The 19,590-nt window shown below is 37.5% G+C and overlaps 3 protein-coding genes across 4 annotated transcripts in view; 2 read left to right on the top strand and 1 right to left on the bottom strand.

The window, feature by feature from the left end:
• The first annotated feature begins 1,343 nt into the window (after positions 1-1,343).
• tal1 (T-cell acute lymphocytic leukemia 1) lies at positions 1,344-6,533 on the top strand. 2 transcript variants are annotated; one of them, XM_079593969.1, is made up of 4 exons: positions 1,344-1,480; positions 2,874-3,439; positions 4,433-4,524; positions 5,672-6,533. In XM_079593969.1, the coding sequence occupies exons 2-4, from the start codon at positions 2,988-2,990 to the stop codon at positions 6,106-6,108; spliced, it is 981 nt and encodes a 326-aa protein (XP_079450095.1). In that variant the 5' UTR covers positions 1,344-1,480; positions 2,874-2,987; the 3' UTR covers positions 6,109-6,533. The 2 variants fall into 2 exon arrangements, with proteins under 2 accessions (XP_079450095.1, XP_079450096.1); XM_079593970.1 differs by having other exon boundaries at positions 1,387-1,480; positions 2,550-3,439.
• Positions 6,534-12,708: 6,175 nt separating this feature from the next.
• Positions 12,709-14,569, top strand: pdzk1ip1 (PDZK1 interacting protein 1). Its single transcript, XM_079593545.1, has 4 exons — positions 12,709-12,897; positions 13,020-13,134; positions 14,034-14,114; positions 14,356-14,569. The coding sequence occupies exons 1-4, from the start codon at positions 12,831-12,833 to the stop codon at positions 14,426-14,428; spliced, it is 336 nt and encodes a 111-aa protein (XP_079449671.1). The 5' UTR covers positions 12,709-12,830; the 3' UTR covers positions 14,429-14,569.
• A 1,398-nt stretch (positions 14,570-15,967) lies between these two features.
• Positions 15,968-19,590, bottom strand: part of patj (PATJ crumbs cell polarity complex component) — a 106,124-nt gene continuing 102,501 nt past the window's right edge. The window contains exons 48-50 of the mRNA XM_079593543.1: positions 19,369-19,492; positions 17,492-18,184; positions 15,968-16,657 (exon numbers count right to left, since the gene is read on the bottom strand). Of these exons, the coding sequence (XP_079449669.1) occupies positions 18,038-18,184; positions 19,369-19,492 (271 nt within the window). The 3' untranslated portion in view covers positions 15,968-16,657; positions 17,492-18,037. The remainder of the gene's footprint in view (positions 16,658-17,491; positions 18,185-19,368; positions 19,493-19,590) is intronic.

Here is a 19,590-nt window from a genome sequence, read left to right as displayed (position 1 = left end):
ACACTGCAGGCCAAAACATGAGCCTGATGGACTTGTTCTCAAGACACTCATTGGTTGTCTTTGCAATTTGGGCAGGAGCATTGTCTTGTTGAACAATGACATCTGATCATTCCTCAGATAACACCTTTTCATAGGTGGAAAGCAAGCTATTCTGTAATATTCTCCTGTACTCCAAAGCATTAAATGACTTTTCACAGTGATGTAGCTCACCAATACCAGCAGCTAAAAAGGCTCCCATATTACATTTCTCAGCAGATTTTCAAAGACACCGCTCTGGAGCATCACCATGCAACTTCCCATATTCACAACTTTCCATATTCTGCCAAAAACTTCATTCTGTCTTTGATGTTTGTCTGAGACAGCAATGGCTTTTTAAGTGCATTTACATAAATAGCTAATTTCCTTACCAATAATTTGTGGTCAAGGCAATTAAAAGCTTAGTGTTTAACCATTTTTGGCTTGGCCTTTTTTTTTTTTCTTTCTTTTTTTTTTTTGCTCAGGGAGTGTAGGCTAAATATAGGCAATTGTATATAGCTAAATACACGTTAAGTGTTTAAAGCTCCAGTTTAAAATACATACAATAAGGCATCAAAACATTGTACCAGTAAAATAGAATTATTTCAAGATCCTAAAATTCAAATATCAGAATCTGCTTACAATATCGACCAAGGCAGATATTATTTATATTATGCTGACTGTCCATAAAGTTATATTGTGCATCCTTAATAAATACATTTATTTGTATTTTTCTATAAAGAAAATTTGAACATTAAAACATTAGACACAATAAATGTGATGAATTAAATCGAACGCCACCTGAAATAATCATAAAAAACCAGCAATTATGTGTGTGCAGTATTCACAACAGTTAGACTAGTTCGTTTTCGCGTGTCTACCTTCATAAACATGTTTTACTCCGTGAAGGAGGGTTATATACATGCTTTCCAGTTGATTCTGAACGCCCGAAAACGCTGAAATGTGTAAAAACAAACAGCCGCTAATGGTACTTTTCAAGCCGACATCCCCAGCCGATATCACTGAAAATGTGTTACGTTTGGCCGCATAATTAATTTCTGATTGAGCCCCTGAAGCAGTTCAACAATATTACGCATTCGTTTTTTTCCCCCTCCTCAATCTGCTGAGTTATTTTTTATGCATATCCATTCACAATATAAGTCTATATTTTTCTCTTCGCATTTGCCCTCGATAAAAAGCAAAATAATAATGAATCATTTCATAAATAATGGGTTTAGGGGCTTATCGAGCGCGCAGTGTCCGCCACTGCGCTCTTATCTCGCCTGGCCACATTGCGCCCGTGTTCCGCTCCCCATACTGAGAAGCGCGCGCTGGACGTGATGTGGAATTATATAGACCTCACTTCCAGTTCCACACAGCACTTCAGTGCATCTAAAACCTCAGACATGGATGACCCTCCACAAAATGGCTCCATGCACACACTAACATCCACCGCCCGACGACGGTAAGAGGCAAATATTGGTGTTTCTGCGCTCCTTTGATACTAACGCAGGTCATAATTAGGCTTTCTATCGACGCCAGATGATTAATATAAGCTCAGGTATGATTTATATAATTTATATTTGGCTGTATTCGGTCTTGGAGCAAATAGGCCCTTGAGCCTGCAGAATGCAGATATCGATTTGGCATTTATTTTATAATTGAAGGGCGTTTAGGACATGATCTTTTCATCTAAAGTTAAGAAATTCGATTAATTTCGATTCGATTTTCCTCACGGCTGCTGTTTTCCTCTTTTCCGTTTAGTGCTTAAAAATAATAGCCACCATAACTCCACCAATAAATGAACGAATCTCATCGATATCCCATTTATTAAACTAAAGCTGACATTTTGGTCGAGTTAGTTCCTAAATGGTAAATATGAATTTCTTGTTTTTTAAGTTTGTTGCCGAATTATTAGTCTATTTAACACCGTAGCCTACACGTAACGTTTTTTCGTCATATCTGGTCGGTTATTAAATGCTGTAATCAGCTTGTTTTGTTAAATCACTTTGAGTATTTATATAAATAGGATAAAATGCATTATTAAATAAACTATATATATACGGAGGAAACAGAAAGAGTTGGCTAAATGTAGAAGTGTGTGTAAACTGGGAATGACGTATTAATATTTAGCCATCTTGTAGTCTGTATTTACACACAAAATAAGCAATACATTACAAAGGTTACAATACATTTGAAAAGGTTAAAAAATAGACGCAATTATTCACGTAAAAAACATTCGTTTTAGGTTCAATAAAAAAATGAAAAGACGCAAATAAATTGACAGTAATATCACCACCACCACCACAATAAATACGCTAAGATTGATATAGCCTAGCCTATATGAAGAAATCATGCTAAAATAGATGAATTATATGAATAGCCGAATGTTAAAATAATAACAATGATTTTAAAGTTGGTCATTTAAATGTAATATGATAAATAATGCTAATCTGGAAAGGTGTTATTGAATACGTCCTGTAATAATTATGCAGATTATTTTCTGTTAAATAAATGTCGAACAATGTTTGCAGAAGATAAGCTCTTTTCCAACGAAGACACCGGTATGACACGCTTATCTCCAGATAGCATGAGCAGAATGATGATACCTAGGCTACAGGCCAAGGTCAAGTCGAGGGAAAAAAACACACTATCCTAAAAGATATTTAGGATAGGCAATCCTGCGTGTCTATCCTCATAGAATGGATGGCACAGGCCTTTGCATGGATACAGCAGTTGTGTGAGACACACACATGACACGTGCTGTCATAGAGCTGCATTACTGTACTGTCAGTGTTTCCAGTCACGCGCGCAGCGAGGACGCGCGTAATAACGCATAAAGGTGTGTGCTTTCACAGGTGACCTCCGATGAGAAGCTAAACAGGCGCTGGATTGGTTGGGAATTACAATTTCCTTTTTGGATACCACTAATTATAAGCGTTTGGATTTGTTTTCTGGAGCTGGACTTAAGGATGATGGAAAAACTGAAATCCGAGCAATTTCCGCTCAGCCCGAGCACGGAGGGCTGCGGTTCCCCCCCGCCCGAGGAGGGGGACGCAAGCGGGAAACAGGAAGGCACGAAGGCAGAGACAGGGGAGCATCACCTCCCCGAGGAGCGCCGCGTCCTTAATGGAGTTGCCAAGGAAACGGCTCACCACGCCACCGAGCTAAAAAAGGAAGTGGCGGTGATCGAGCTGTCCAGGAGAGGAGGGAGCGCGGATATAAAAGGCAGAGAGCTCAAGGCAGACATCAGCCATAAGGTGCAGACCACCGAGCTGTGCAGACCACCGATCCCACTGCCGCTGCCTCCCAGAGACCCGCTGAGCGACACTCGAATGGTGCAGTTGAGTCCGCCCGCTTTCCCTCTCCCGGCACGAGCGATGCTCTACAGCAACATGACGCAACCGCTCGCCACTATTAACAGGTAACATTACCTTTACGCATCACGCAAAGCAGAATATGAAGCGAATGCACAAACTTAAAGATGGAAAAAAATAATGCATGGATTTGAATGTGTATTTTGACTTTTTGTGCATGCTCGTTTTTTTGTTTGTTGCAAAGATCTTTCATTTCTCGTTTTTAACATGTTCTTACACTATAGCCTGTTTAAAATAATATGATTTATTATTTTATGATGCATGAAATGATCGGTAGCATATGCTATAATGCCATCAGAATCTAAAGTTCTGATGCAAGGATTTATTCAACCTATTCAAATATATATTGAATGACCCCGAAACATTTATAATGCATAAAATAAATAATTAGGGCCTATATAAATAAAATATTTAAAAATAACAGAGTAATCCTTTTCTTAGTATTTCGTTTATCAGAATTCGTTTTCTCCTCATTTGATAATGCAATGTTATGTATTAGTTATTCGTTTCCGTTTCTATATATTCTACATCTATATTAAATATGGAAGTACTTCGTTTTCTCCATCAGCAATTGAAGATGTTAAAGAGAAATGTAATGCATTAAAATATATTTTTATATCTTTTTCAAGCTTTTTCTGTACAATTTAATTGCTTTCTATTCTATTCTGTTTAATGACATTTGAACTATATAAATATGAACAAACTGCATTTTATGACCATTATTTAATGCATTAAAATGTATTTTTATAAATATTTTCAAGCTTTTTTTCGTACAATTTAAGTATTTGAGTGTTTTCTATTTTATTCTATTCTGTTTAATGACATTTTAAGTATATAAATATGAATAAACTGCATTTTAGGACCATTATTTAATGCATTAAAATGTATTTTTTTGTGTATTTTACAAGCTTGAAATATTTGAGTGCTTTCTATTCTATTTTACTCTGTTTAATGACATTTGAAGTATATGAATAAACTGCATTTTAGGAGCATGTGTTCATCTTTGAAAAAGCTTGACTCGTGTGCCTGTTTCTCCTCAGTGGTTTTGCTGGAGAAGTGGAACAGTATGGGATGTATCCCAGCAGTCGAGTGAAACGCAGACCTGTACCGTATGAGGTTGAGATCAGCGATGGTAGGAGCATTTTAGATCTTTCTATGTATGGTAAGCCACTCTTTGGCTGTGCCCTTCTCTTTTTCTTTCATTTCTTATTTCCCTCCATCATCTCAGTCTCATTCTCGACCATTTTAAATGGCATCAGGCTCCATTTGGTAAAAGAAAATATAAAGAGCACGCAAAATGAAAATGATGAAGTAAAACAAACGAAATAGCTTCAGGTTGTCTTTATAAAGGCTACTTCTGCAGTTACTTTGTGTCGTATAATTCTTTTTAAAATAATTAATCATTTTCGGAAAGAAACGCATGCACTTTAATGTGGAATTTTTAAAAGTGGAATGCCACTTTAGTTGCACATCCAAATTAAAGATATGTAAAATAAATATTAATTAGCTAGTGACAATTACCATAAATGTCACCAATATCTCTGCATCATACTGGATTGCATGAAAATGCATTTCCTCTTAAAATAAACAGAGAACAAAATGTTGTGAAACAAAAACAGAAGATTTTTGGTTACAGTTGCCAATAGGAACCAACCCCCCTAAAAAAAAAAATCAGTGTATGCGCAGGAGAGATAGCTGCGAGTTGCCTATAAAAATGCAAATACGAGTCAATGCGTTTGGCTGCGAGTGCTGAGACTGAGATGTGGGATTCTAATGAGATGAACACGCGGTATGCATGACACAATATGCTCTTAGATGATATTGAAGAGCATCAACGGTAACGCATGCCTTCGCTGCCACTTTAAGACAAAGGCGTAAAATGCTTTAAATTATTCCTTAACTCGAGAGGTTGCGAATCCATTTAAATAAGTGTAATTATATGAAGTCACTGGTGCATCAGGCAAAGTGAAGCATTGATAGCCCTGTTCCAACAGAGCTGTCTAGGAAGAGAAATGGCCCTGAATAATTGAATGTAAAATGCCATAGATAATAGAAAGGTTAATTAATTCTTGGCTAAATAGGGGGAGATAAAGAGCTAATCTACCAGTGAGAAGTGAGTGAACACCTTAGGTGTGTTCACAAGGAAACCACTGTTAAAGCACTCAACTGTGTTGTTAAACGCTGCTGATTTGTTATGACTCGACCTCTAAGTGTGAATTTTGACACTCCAAATGTTTGGAAAGGAATTGAACCTAACTGTACTTTCTCTGCTTTCACAGGTACAGGTTCGCAGCCCAAAGTTGTGCGACGGATTTTCACGAACAGCCGCGAGCGATGGCGGCAGCAGAACGTGAACGGTGCCTTCGCCGAGCTGCGCAAGCTCATCCCCACACACCCTCCCGACAAGAAACTCAGCAAGAACGAGATCCTCCGCCTGGCCATGAAGTACATCAACTTCCTTGCCAAGCTCCTCAACGACCAGGACGACGTGGTGGGCGGCGATGCCTCCGCCCGGGCCAACCGAGATGCAACCCTAGTTCGGGACGACCTCCTCCAGGAGATGCTGAGCCCGAACTCCAGCTGCGGGAGCCTGCTGGACGGGGACGTCAGCCCGGAGAGCTTTACCGAGGACCAGGACTCGTCGGTGGAGTCCAGGTCTTCGGCGAAGGGACTGCATCATTCCAGCCTCCCGCTGGACGGAAACACCCAGCGATGACTGAGTTGGTGTCAACGGACTGACTTCTGGAGCCCCAGGTTTGAGAGGGCGCAGCGCTTCATGGACCTCAACTAGCGTATGTCGTGTGCAAAGCATATTCTTACGTAAGACTTTCTGTTAAGCTCTTCTCTTCACGCTTCGATGCTAAGGTGCCCTCCGTGGTGAGACGCCGGTACGGGGGAAAATGGCAGGTAGATTTTTAGTCCACACTTGGTTGTTTAGACAGGATCGCCACCTGAAAACAATAAGAAAACAGAAGATTGAATGGTACCCCACACCTCATCAGGTACACCGTTGGTAAGGAGGTCATTGGAAACAGCTGGACTTCTACAACAAAAATGAGCGTTTTTGGAGAAGTCCTAGAAAAGGAATAGTTCACCAAAAAAATTACAATTCTGGCATCACTTACACACCCTCATGTCATTCCAAAACCAGACTAAAGTGAAGCTCAAAAGAAGAAAATTCTAAGAACCATGCAATGAAAGTCAATGGGGTCCAATTATTTTGGTTTTTGGACCCCATTGACTTTAATAGTCTGGATGAAACATTCTTCAAAATATCTTCTTTTTGGTTTCCGCTGAAGTTCTACAGGTTTAGAGTGAATTGAGGGTGAGTAAATGACGACCCGGCTTTGGCTTTGTGCAGCATCTTTGAGACAAATGTGTACATACTGGGAATTTCAAAGGAATATGACCTTAAAGTATTATTAGCGTCATTGGCAATAGCAACCATGCTATTTGGGAAAAAAGTATCGCCATTTTGTAAATGGTTTGTCGGTATAATGTTTCGAAACACAATCATTCGAGAACAATGGTGGAGGAGGTACAAGAATGTGTAGATAAACCGGGATAATGTTGTGTGTCTGTAATGATGACCCTTGTTCCTTTAGACTGTTCTTTTGCATTGTGATCATGGTACACCATTAATTCACATCTCCATCTCTCCTTCATTCACTCGTTTCTTTGGCTAAAACACCCCTCCAACCCGACCATCTCGCAATGACGCATTCATCGAGTAACGTTCTGTCACTTTATTTGACTTGTATGAACTTGATCTGCTTTTTAGCAGAGGATTGAGTAACCAGTCTTGGTACCTTTAAGTCTTTTATTGGGTATTAAATGAGCAAACAAACAAAAAATGGTTATTTTAATGTGATATTTAGTAGAAAGACCTTTGTTGTAAGGTGAAAATCTATCTATGAATATATGCAATGTTATATCTCACAAATTTTATATAAAAACCCACAAAAATAAAAAACACAAACCTGAAAATGTGTGCTGTTGTTATGAAAAATGCTGAATGGAATAGAAAATCCAGATCAGGTCAGATATCATGAGTATTTGTTCGTTCATATAAATGTCTGAAATATAATGGCTGTTTCTGTTGTCATGACAACTGTAAAGGTAGAGAAGGAAAAAAATATCCAGTGGAGCGTTTTACGAAGTGTCAAAAACACAGGGATTAAATAGTAAAAAAATCTTGCATTGAAGGGACTTAGATATATGAAAATACTGTCAAGTCACTCATGCTAGTCAGGATTTAAAGAAAAAATACAATGCATTTTTCTGAAAGGAACAAAATGTTAAATCCCTGACATGAAAAAAGAATACAGCGGGATGTGATAACATGAAATACCTTGCCGGCATATACTGTAGGTGCTTAATACGTCAGAAACACAGAAAAGGCCTAACTTGTTTTAAGATTTTGAGGGTGTAAGGACAGTCAGGGTCATAGCAGGGTGTCTATGGGTGTCTAAACCCTGGGAATATGAGTCTGAAAGGCTGATAAGAATCAAAGCCAATGAAAAAGTCATTGGTGGGTCTACTAGCCCCATGGGGCCTGCAGGGACTGTGAAAAACTGATCCAAGGGCAGTTCCCAGACCGATCACTGATCCGCACCCACATACGTGCACGACCTTGTCAGACGCTTTCCGTCCTATCAGCTAAAGGACATGAGAGACATTTAGACTAAAGAAATAGAGCTTCTATGCCATTAAATGAGTGTCATATCAAGAGGAGGTGTGCAATCACAAATACAACGTTTACACTCTCAGTATTGTTGCAGTTCAATGTGAGGATGGAAAAATGGCTCGGAGAGAGAGAAATATTGATAGTATTTCATGACTTTTACAGTATTTAACATGAATAGTTTACTAACAAGAAAATTTGGCCATCATTTACTCATTTTGTTCCATGTTGGTCTAAATATATATACATTGAGCTCCAAGAATGACAAAAATCACCATAAATAAAATGTATAAAATAATTTACTAATTTATGGTGCTTAATAAATAAATAAATAAATATATATTTTGATAAAACCCCCCAACAATTAATTAAACTCTTTTAAGCAATTGTGAACCAAAACTAAAAATCATCATAATATTTAAATTTAAATTATATCTTTTTTTAATGAAAAACCACAATCAATGTCAATATAAATGAATATTATGCATCATATTATATACGGTAATAATATCTTTTTTAATAAAATGTATTTACAATATTATTATAGTATTTATAATCATATTTATAAATTAACTTTTTTTTATTTCTCCAAATATTTATTTATTTACTTTAAGTAAACAAAACAGTTGCAATATATACATATTAGCCATAATAATCCATTTGTTTGTGATTTTTTGTAATTTGGGAGCTCAATGTTTATATAATTATCATTGAATGTTAAAGAGCAGCCAATACAATCTGGGAAATAACATTTGTTTCACAGAATAAATAAAGTCAAAGTTGAGTAAATGCTGACAAAATTGTCATGTTAAGACTTAAGTTACATTACAGGTCTGAATCAAAATTATTAGACGCAACACAAACATGTTTCATTTATCTCATAAATCTCACTCTAAACAATTAAACTGTGGGCTCAATATCAAGTTCTGCTGCTCAATTAGAGTTTTATTTGTCCATTGAAGATTAGTAAGATCTTCAACGGTGTCCGCTTCCCATGAATACTAAAGCCACATGATCCACAGGGCCTGTGTGTACTGTGTATCCCAGCAGAGATTAAACACACCATCAAAACACTCAAATTCTATTAAGTCCCTTCATTCATCTCAAATGCCAATGCGCTCACTCTAGAAATGGTGGGCTGGCTGTACGGATTCAATCAAGGATTTTTGACGCCATCTTTTCCCTTTTTAATTAACTGCGGTGTAGCCGCCTTTTTCCCACCAGTGGCCCCAAACAGGGGCAACAGAGCTTCAACCTGGATGGATCTCAAAGGAGCCCCATCACAACAAAAGGACATGCTTACCGACTGATAAAGACCACCATTACCCGGAGATAACTAGACAAGGGGAGAGAGTATTCAATTAAGACGCCCCTCCTTCTGGGACAAGGACGTCCCAGTGAACCTCCCAAAGGTCTGGTTCTCAGAGGCAGGACGGGCCAGTGGAAAGAGTCTCCACTGGGGTCTCTCATGGCTATCTACCACACCATCGGCAGAAGTGGCTCCCTTGGGGAGCGGGCCGGTATTTTATACGAGGTGTTAATGAGAGGGCAGTGCGCATTTCAAGCAGTGCTAATTTCCTCTGGGCTGAGAGACGCTCATGTGTCCCTTGAGTCCTGAGGGGCGGATCGTGGTCTTCATCCAACTCCACCTCTTTTTCTCTGTTGTGGTCTGTTAATCATTTGCTCTGTCACTCTTCACCTCAAGAGCGCTCTCTTCATGTGCACTCATCTATTGTGGTTTAATAAGAGAGGACGAAGACGGTCTGCAATGCCCTCAAGTTCAAACAAACTAGTCATTCATCAACTTGTTGTTGGATAGTCAAGCGAGGTGTTTAACAACGATGTGTTGTCTGAATTATTTAACGCTCTATAAAACATGTTTTGGGAATATTTACAACATAAATGTAATTTTGTGCAGTTCCAGGTTTGGCAGCTGCACAGAAGTTTGCGGTGTTCAAACAATGGTAAAACACTTTTTGTCGTGCCGACAGGTCTTTTTCATCGAGAGAAATGCCTCATCTGTAGTTGTGGTTTGCATCGTTCAAGAGGCTAACAAACCATTTTTCCGGTAATTTGTATAACGTCAAACGAGCTAAAATAATTCAGGTTGTACAGTTGTGACGTGCATCACTGATTCTGTTTAATTATGACGTAAAATTACTCATATGTGCGTAAGGGCAACTTCCTGATTGTACACCTGTCCCAAAGCAGAGTTAACACTGTATAATTTTCCTGCTCGAGGATAAATCTTGGGGGTCGTAAAATATTTTTTGCTGTCTTTAATGGCTTAGTCTGACTTGTTCACCTAGCTTTGCGATAAACCTTAGCCTCCGACAAATTTACGGCAGGGTCAGAAATATGGCAGTCGTGTCGATCACTTACATCACGTTTCGTTCCTGCAGGGCCACTGTCCGGCAGAGTGTAGCTCCAAAACACCTCCCTGGAAGTTTCTAGTAATCCTGAAGACCTTGGTTAGCTGGCTCAGGTGTGTTTAAAGGAACACGGCGACTTTTTGGGACTTTAGCTTATTTATCGTATCCCCCAGAGTTAGATAAGTCCATACCCTTTTCATCACCCACCGCTAGCCTAGCTTAGCACAAAGACTGAAGGTAAACGGCTCCAGCTAGCACACTGCTCCTAATAAGTGACAAAATAACGTCAACATTTTCCTAGCAGAATATAGTTCCCAGTACTTATACGGTTAGATGGCTGTGTCTCATGTGACCTTGTTATTTGTACACGCTGTGACTATATCACATGTGACAAATCACAACTAGTAAATAGGAAAATGTTGGCGTTATTTTGTCACTTATTGGGAGCAGTATGCTAGCTGGAGCCGTTTACCTCCAGTCTTTGTGCTAAGCTAGGCTAGCGGTGGGTACATCAGACAGAGTTACGGCAGGCACGGAGATGAAAAGGGTATGTATGGACTTATCTAACTCTGGGGGATACGGTGAATAAGCGAAAGTCCCAAAGTCAGCGTATTCCTTTGATTAGGGTTGGAGCTAAACTCTGCAGGACAGTGGCCCTCCAGAAACCGAGAGGCCGTTTACACGACACCGTTTTCAACTGAAACTATAAAACTTTTTATGTGTTCATTTACACGACAACAGTGTTTCGGGGTCATTTTTGAAACCGGGTTCAAAGTGTTTTTTGAAAACTATACTGTCATCGTATCTGTGTAAACTACAAAAACGCGAATTTGTGAAAAAAATGTGACGTCATGTGCATATGTATTACGATTTCAGTCTATAGGCGCGAAGTTTTCTTTACAAAGTGAAATTGCCAAGTACTGGCCTGGCATGAATAATACAGCGTTTTTAGTCGTTTTTGGGATCCGTGTGAACAGGGATCATTTTGACATGTTGTTGTCAGTATGCGAAAAATTCAAAGAAAAAACGTTTCAGTTTTTAGTACATTGTTGTGTAAACGTAAACGTGTAAAAGTTTGACACCCCTGGTGTAGATCTTCCGAAGACGGTTGGGACCAAAGTATTGGCTATAATATATATGGTACAACAACGATTGATTTTGCACAATATGCATTTGCTTTCACGAAGGATCACACTGTGACACATACAGTCAAACATTCATGATATGCACCTGACTTTAAGTAGTAGTTCTTATATGTATTTGGCAGATGCTTTTGTCTAAAAGGACTTACAGTGCATTGAATTCAAGGTATGCATTACAATAATTACAAAAACAAAAGTGTAAAATGTGTAGTGTGTGGTATACACTCCAAAACTGGATTCTCACAGCGTTGCCATGGAAGTAACATTTTTGGTTCCTCAAAGAGCCTTTCAGTGAAAACCATTTTTAAAGAACCTTTTTCCACTATAGAGCCTTTTGTGGAATGGAAAGGTTCCATGATGTTAAAGGTTCTTCATGTAACCATAGATGCAAGTATTACTGTGAACTCTCTAAAATAAACGTTCTTTATTGGCATTTATGCATGTGAATTTACTTACAATTCAATGTTTTATCAGTTCAAGTGTTTTCTGAGAATCAAACCAATGACCTTGGTGTACACCATCCTCCGTTCACCTTGCAGGAACGCTTCTCAGGGATGAAAACCTAAAAATGTCCTGAGATAAACACATTATCAATAAGTAGTGGTACGCTAAATGTGGAATAATTAACTCCAGACTGTTAAATTATTAAAGAATGAATAGACACGTGAAGTGTAGCGGTCAAAACGCAGATCAGAGTCACTTATAAAGCTAGCATGTTTTACTCTATAGCTAAACTGTAACTTCCACAGGAGCAACGTGGCACTGCTGGGTTTAATGTGTCTTCAATGATCTGTTACTAATTGAAAACCGTGGAATGCTAACCAGACAAATTCCGTAATCGCGGGAATCTAAAGACTCACATTAGCGGCTTATGTAGCGTCTTCATTTCTTAAATCTGCACGGTGGGATAGGACTTCCTCAACTGGATTAACAACTCTACCGTCATCTTGAGAACAAAACAGCAGTATTTATGGAAGCCATGAACATTTATGTAGTTGATATCAGATATGACATGATAACAGTTGAATCAGATGCACATAATCACATGCACCCGTCACATCTCTGTTATTCCTTTGCGATGCAGTGGGTAAATGATTGACTCGACCTGAATGGACCACTGGGTGCTGTCTTTTTCTTCCATTGATTTCAGATAACTGTTTCCTGGTTAGAGAAAAGCAGGGATACAGGTCTGAGCGTTTCACATTTAAACACGTCTTTGCGAATCTAAACAGGAATAAACATGGGGAAACCAGTCGCTGTGCTTCACTGGCTTCTGCTGACACTGGGACTAGCTGCGGCTCAAACAGGTACAGCCTTTACTACTTCTTTTTTTGTAGGGAAATCTAGAAAAAAAGCATCAAGCATTTAAAGTGAGGTTTTCAATAGTTTTAGTTTTTTAACGTACAGTTTTATCATGCGTCTCTTTTAGAGAAAGCAGCGCAAACTCTGCCCAACTGGCTGACAGGAATCATTGCCGTTGCGGTGTTCCTCTTTCTCATCTTCATCTCCTTCCTTTTAAACAAAGCATGGTGTGAAACTCCAAGGTAATCCGTTGCGTCTATATTTCAAGGCCGCATTGAAATCAGTAGCATTTTTAATAATAATAATTCATTACATTTATAATGATTCATTACATTTATATAGCGCTTTTCTGGACACTCAAAGCGCTTTACATAGAAGGGGGGAATATTTTTAATATTAAGAGTGCAGAGTTTGCCTAAAAATGACAGTTCTGTCAATTTATTCTCCCTAAGGTCGTTCCAAACCTGTATGACTTTCTTCTGTTTTAAAATAAATAAATCATTTTTTAAAGGCCTTTATGTTTCACATAGGAAAGTCCACCCTGACGATGCGTATATTGACATAATTTTAATTTAAATTTTTTGCCTTAAAGTTTTAAGTACAATCAACTTGGCTGTTTAAGTCAATGCAACTTAAATTACATTAAACAGACTTAAAATGAGTTGAATCTAGTATAAATATAAAATATTTGAAAATTGCTCAACTTATTTTGATGAGTTAAACCAATGTAAAAACATGTTGTCATGTTTTTAACTGATCAACTTGTCAACATATTGATCATATTTTGGGTTCCCCAAAGAACTTTTCCACAAACCGTTTTTGTCTTGTGTAGAACATTTTAATGATCTAAATAACCCTTTTCCTTTTGTGCAATGAAAGGTTTCTATTAATGTTAAAGGTTCTTCGTGGAACCATAAAAGGCAATAAAGAACCTTTAATTTTTAAAAGTGTATAATGTATATTCCTGAATTTTTCTCATTAATAATATGTTTTAAATGAAAGTTATTATAGCATAAAGTAATTCATGTTTGTTGATCTATATAGGCTAGTACACATACTACACAATTCTATTTAGCAACTAGTTTCCAAATCTGGTGTGTGTAAACACCACATTTTAATCAGTTTTTCTTTTTGACTAAAGCAAATCAGAAGCAGTCATACCAAATGAATACACCATGACCAATGGATCATCAACCCATGAAACCAGTCTTGACGCAGTCAGGTAATAATACTAATACAGCAGTAATAAAGCTGTGATTCAATGCCATAAATAGACATTTCTGGGGACAACTGATATACTATTATTACTGATACTGCTCATGTGTTTATATGGCCTGAAATCACGTTCAACCTGAACAAACGCCTCATCTGATTATGTTTAATATAAAGTTAATGATTCAAATTAATGGAAAAGAAGTGAATATTCCCTTTCAAATGCTATTATGCATATTATGTTTTTTCAGGAGCAGCGACGACCCGAACACATACGAGAGCGTGATCGTTCACCAAACTGACGAAAAAGTGACCGCAATGTAATTTCAAGGAAATGTCCACAATTAGCAGAGTCAGCACACCATGTTAACCTTGTGTTCTGTTGTAATAAGTTATCATTTTAATAGCCGACACAGCTCTTTCTTGTACCGTAGATTTCTTTACAAATAATCCACTATACATTAACTGTAGTTCATTCAAAAGGGCAGTTGTTGATGTACCAATTTTGAACATTATATAATATTAGACATTCAGTATCTTACAGATATTTGTTGTTCAAGCCTCTTTAAAAAATAGTAAAAATCAATATACTTTTTGGACGTTTTGGAGGGTAGGAATTTTAATGTTTTTGAAGCACGTGTCTTCTGCTCACCAAGGCTGCAATTATTGATAAAAAAATACAGTAAAAACTGTAATATTATTACAATTCAAAACATCAGCTTTCTATTTGAATATATTTTAAAATGTAATTTATTCCTGTGATTTTCAGCATCATTAGTCTCCAGTGTCACATGATCCTTCAGAAATCATTCCAATATGCTAATTTGCTGCTCAAGAAACATTTTCTATTAATGTTTTGCGGAAACCACGACACACTTTTTGATGAAAAGAAAGAACAGCATTTATTTAGAATATAAATCTTTTGTAACATTATACGTCTTTACTGTCACTTTTGATCAATTTAATGCATCCTTTTTCAATAAAATTATTTCTTTCAAAGAAAAAAACAATCTTACTGACCCCAAACATTTAAATAGTAGTAAACTAATGCAGAGATGGCTGGTGTGAAGGTTTTTCGTGCCTTAAAAAGTCTAATAAAATCTAAAAAAAAGGGTAAAGATTTGACACGGGCATAGATTTCTCCTTTATAATTTAATCAGAATTTAGAAGTCAAAACTGAAATAACTTTATTTTCTGACACTTTAGATAAATTCTCGTCCAAAATAAAGCCACAGACCATAATGACCGCTTTTGTAAATGTTAATAAATCAGCTTTATTTCAGACTTAGATCTGCATCTAATGTATGAATTTAACTAAAAGGTTTCTTTGGACTTTAAAAACATTACACTGACAGAAAAATGGCCGATATAACGGTGTTACTACAGCGTTAACCTCGACCGCTGACTCATCTGAGTGCGAGTTGAAGAACCCTTATGATTCAAGCCCAAATGTAAAGATCTAGTGGAAGGTAGCAGACTGGGGTGTTGCAGTTTCTTGAAGGATAACGGGGAAGACAGGCAATCTTTTTAAAGGGACGCAGCGCTGGACAGTTCATGGCACGAGAATTCAAGAGGCATAGTATGAGGATGTGCTTACGAAATCCTAGCGGAGGAGACGGTCTGGACGAGGCTTCCATACGCTGTCTACAACCTGGAGAGGTCTGATAGTCCCTCAAGAGCCTGCTACACTTCCTCTAGGACAGACACTGACACAGGATATCCTCATATTGTGACACAGAGACACACTAGGATATGCGAGACATCTTCATGAAGACAAAAGTGATGCAAAAACACCCTAAAAAGGAAATAAATTACATATTTACAATGAAATGACAAAGGTGTGCAAATGGAATTACAAAAACGTAATAAAAAACTATGTTATTCATAAGGATTTCTGTCATTTTTGAAATCTCAATACACAATAGCAACATAATACAGTGGACTAGCTCTCCCAAAAATCTAAATGGTCATTATTTGTGTCATTCCAAACCCGTATGGCTTACTTTCTTCTGTGGAAACTAAAAGGACATATTTTGAAGAATGCTAAAGCTGCTTTTTTCCCATACAATAAAAGTGAAGTGAATGGGGACTGGGACAGCCACGCTCCAAAAAGGACAAAAATATTGAAGCCATGTAATAGCTTTGTGTGAAGAACTGTTTGAAATTTTAATTTCAGGAAAGATTGTAAGTGAAAAAGGACTTACAATAATAGCTTTGTGTGCAGAACTGATTTTAACTCAAAAAGCAAGCGTACGACTTCCAAAGAGTTGAACTGTAGCGCACGAGTCATATGAACAACTTTTGAGATACTTTAATGGTTATTTTTCTTATTTCTAAAGCTCAAAACTTCCAGTCCCCATCCACTTTCATTGTATGGCAAAGAGCAGCCTGAACATTCTGCAAAATATCTCATTTTAAGCAGCACAGAAGTCAGTCATACCAGTTTTTTGAAATACTCACAAAACTACCCTGCAATGTAAAGAATTTGATTGAAATACTAATATCTAACACTAGCTAAACAAAACATCCCAACACAGTATGATCTGCCTGTCCCTTATTAAAGGAGAACTCCGGTGCAAAATGAACCTTTGGTCTAATTACACATTGTTACCTAGTCAACCGTTATCTGAGATTTGTTTTCATGATTATCGAATGTAAATAGTTTTATCTCTAAAAACAATTTAGCCTATAACGCTAGTATAACGCTAGTATATGGGGCGTAGAGTAATGACAAATAAAAATCGCTTGTTAATACCACTAACAAGGCTCAAAATAGCCCCACACTAACACGGTAGCATAATGAAGGTCCCTACCTTCAAACCGAAGCATTGAGAACTTTGACAGTGTCCAGACAGTTTAATAAGAAGATATTTTATACATACAGTCAACTTCACGTATATAAGCAGAATCCATCTTGGAAAAACAGACTCTATCAATCGATCTACGAACCACCGATCCAAATGCGCTGAACTGTGTAGAATCTCATATGGTCCAGCGCATTTGGATCGGTGGTTCGTAGATCGATTGATAGAGTCTGTTTTTCCAAGATGGATTCTGCTTGTATACGTGAAGTTGACTGTATGTATAAAATATCTTCTTATTAAACTGTCTGGACACTGTCACAGTTCTCAATGCTTCGGTTTGAAGGTAGGGACCCTCATTATGCTACCGTGTTAGTGTGAGGCTATTTTTAGCCTTGTTAGTGGTATTAACAAGCGATTTTTATTTGTCATTACTCCATGCCCCATATACTAGCGTTATACTAGCGTTATAGGCTAAACTGTTTTTAGAGATAAAACTATTTACATTCGATAATCATGAAAACAAATCTCAGATAACGGTTGACTAGGTAACAATGTGTAATTAGACCAAAGGTTCATTTTGCACCGGAGTTCTCCTTTAACGCTCGTTCATGAATTAATCTACACATCTACATTTAATGGAAAAATCCATCTGATTTCTTGAAAATAAGGCGGGTTTGTCGAGTATGTATTCATTTTAACTACACGAAACAAAATCAGGACAACCCCACTAAAAGTTGTCACATGTGCACTGAAACGATATCTCTAATAAAGTGTGTGTTAGTGTGTCTACTACTGTCATTTTTCCTCCTGGTCTTGAGTTACCAGCACTCATTTCATCAAAATAATAATCTGTAATATCGCCCCGTAATTCACCGCTCGCATTCGCCAGTGGAGAGGCTACAGGTCCATGACTAAGACAAAGACGATACAATAAATTCCCTTTATGAGTGTTTTTCTAATTGATTTCAATAGCAGGTGCACAAACAGTAACAGGCGCAGTTAAAACGATTGAGTGCAAACAGTCTCCATATCAGGAAGTAAAGTGGCCGAATAACGGCCGTCGCTGACACAAAGAGTCTCTTTAAGATGTGTGAAAGGAATGTGTGTTGTTCAGTAGATGTAGTGTTTGTTAGGAGAGCACAGAGAGCGTGACGCTTCCCCGCTGCTTCTTCAGTATGGCCACGGCCTGCTCGTGTGTGACGCCCTCTAGACTCTCTCCGTTGACTGACAGCAGCTGGTCTCCACGCTTCAGACGCCCGTCCACCGCCGCTGCCCCCTGCAGGTGGGAGGACAACACAATGAATTATTCATTTACAGAATTAAATGACCACAACTGACCATTATTATTTTCAATAATGCTTAAAAGATCATTAAATGTACCAAAATATTTAAAACAATATATATATATATTGAAAGAAAATGCAATGTTTCATATTTCCAAGGACCCCTGCATGACATTCACAGACCTCCAGAGAGGCTGGTAGAGTCATCAGAAAAATAATATCAGGTAAACACAAAACATGCATTGTTTCTAGGAGAATATGAAGTGTCTTATCTCGGGATATGTTTGTGTGAACGCGAGCTCTGTGCTGCTCCCTGGTGGCCACAGCACAAACACTCACCTTTAAATATTGTACAGACATTATGTGGTGCAGGGTTCTGAACATATTACAGAAAAATATGCAAGTGTCTGCAAATGTTTTTATTTTATAAGCCTGTAATAAAAAAAAAAGCAATATTAATTAATTTATATTGCTTAAACGTATACTACATTCCAGTGTTCTTTTAGTATTATTTATATACTAATATATTATTTATTTAATATTTCATTTAGTCATTTTCATAGTTTTTTTGTAATTATTTGTATTAAACTGTAATTTATTTATTTTTATTTATTTTACTTCAATTTAAATGTATTATTTCTGTCAGTTGAAAAGGAATCATTTCAAATTTTCAGTTTTTCATCTAATATTTGTATTTTGTTTTACTTCAGCTTCATTTCAATTAATGAAAATATTTTTTTATAGTTTCAGTTAACAATAGCAACACTGCTACAATTTATATAGCTTTAGCAGCTACAATATATATATATATATAAATAATACATTTATAGTTTACAAAATTATACTAAAAATAAAAAACTGCACAAATGATTAAATGTTCTATTCCGCAAATTCCTGTAAAATGTCAAATAAACTTAATTGGCCAAAACTATCAAAAATCTTATTTAGTATAATTAGAACACGAAGAGACAGGATGGGGGAATGGGATAAATAGGGGATTTAAAATATTGTTGCCCACATGAGCAACATGTCTCAATTTATCAGAGCACATGTGTTTCCCACAAGGCCATGGCTCTGATATGAATGTCTAGTAGTGGCCGATGTCAGGTGTCCAGGTACGTTTAGTTTAATTTCATCTGGAAATGAAGACAGAACTTGATGATCCTAGAAGGATTACCTTGCTGAAGACTGTTTTAACGTAGATTGGAAGATCTCCATGTGGACTCCCAAAGCCGCCAACGATACTGAAGCCCAGTCCCTCGGAGCCCTTCTCCAGAGTGATGGTCTTTGGCTTGGGCGTCCTGTTAATATCACACAAACACAGGACAAAATCATATGCAATCAGCTGAGACTACACTAACAGGATGTGTAAAGTCTTGTTGTCATGTGACTGCTGGAC

Source organism: Phoxinus phoxinus (genome assembly GCF_949152265.1).
Source record: "Phoxinus phoxinus genome assembly, chromosome: 20".
Lineage (NCBI taxonomy): Eukaryota > Metazoa > Chordata > Actinopteri > Cypriniformes > Leuciscidae > Phoxinus > Phoxinus phoxinus.
This window is presented reverse-complemented; position numbering and strand designations above follow the sequence as displayed.

Excerpts from the sequence above, each read along its gene's own strand:
- tal1 (XM_079593969.1), top strand. The coding sequence starts at position 2,988 with ATGATGGAAAAACTGAAATCCGAGCAATTTCCGCTCAGCCCGAGCACG. Across the intron at positions 3,440-4,432 it reads CCGCTCGCCACTATTAACAG|TGGTTTTGCTGGAGAAGTGG; the intron begins GTAACATTACCT and ends GTTTCTCCTCAG. Across the intron at positions 4,525-5,671 it reads TGAGGTTGAGATCAGCGATG|GTACAGGTTCGCAGCCCAAA; the intron begins GTAGGAGCATTT and ends CTGCTTTCACAG.
- pdzk1ip1 (XM_079593545.1), top strand. The coding sequence starts at position 12,831 with ATGGGGAAACCAGTCGCTGTGCTTCACTGGCTTCTGCTGACACTGGGA. Across the intron at positions 13,135-14,033 it reads GCATGGTGTGAAACTCCAAG|CAAATCAGAAGCAGTCATAC; the intron begins GTAATCCGTTGC and ends TTTTGACTAAAG. Across the intron at positions 14,115-14,355 it reads ACCAGTCTTGACGCAGTCAG|GAGCAGCGACGACCCGAACA; the intron begins GTAATAATACTA and ends ATGTTTTTTCAG.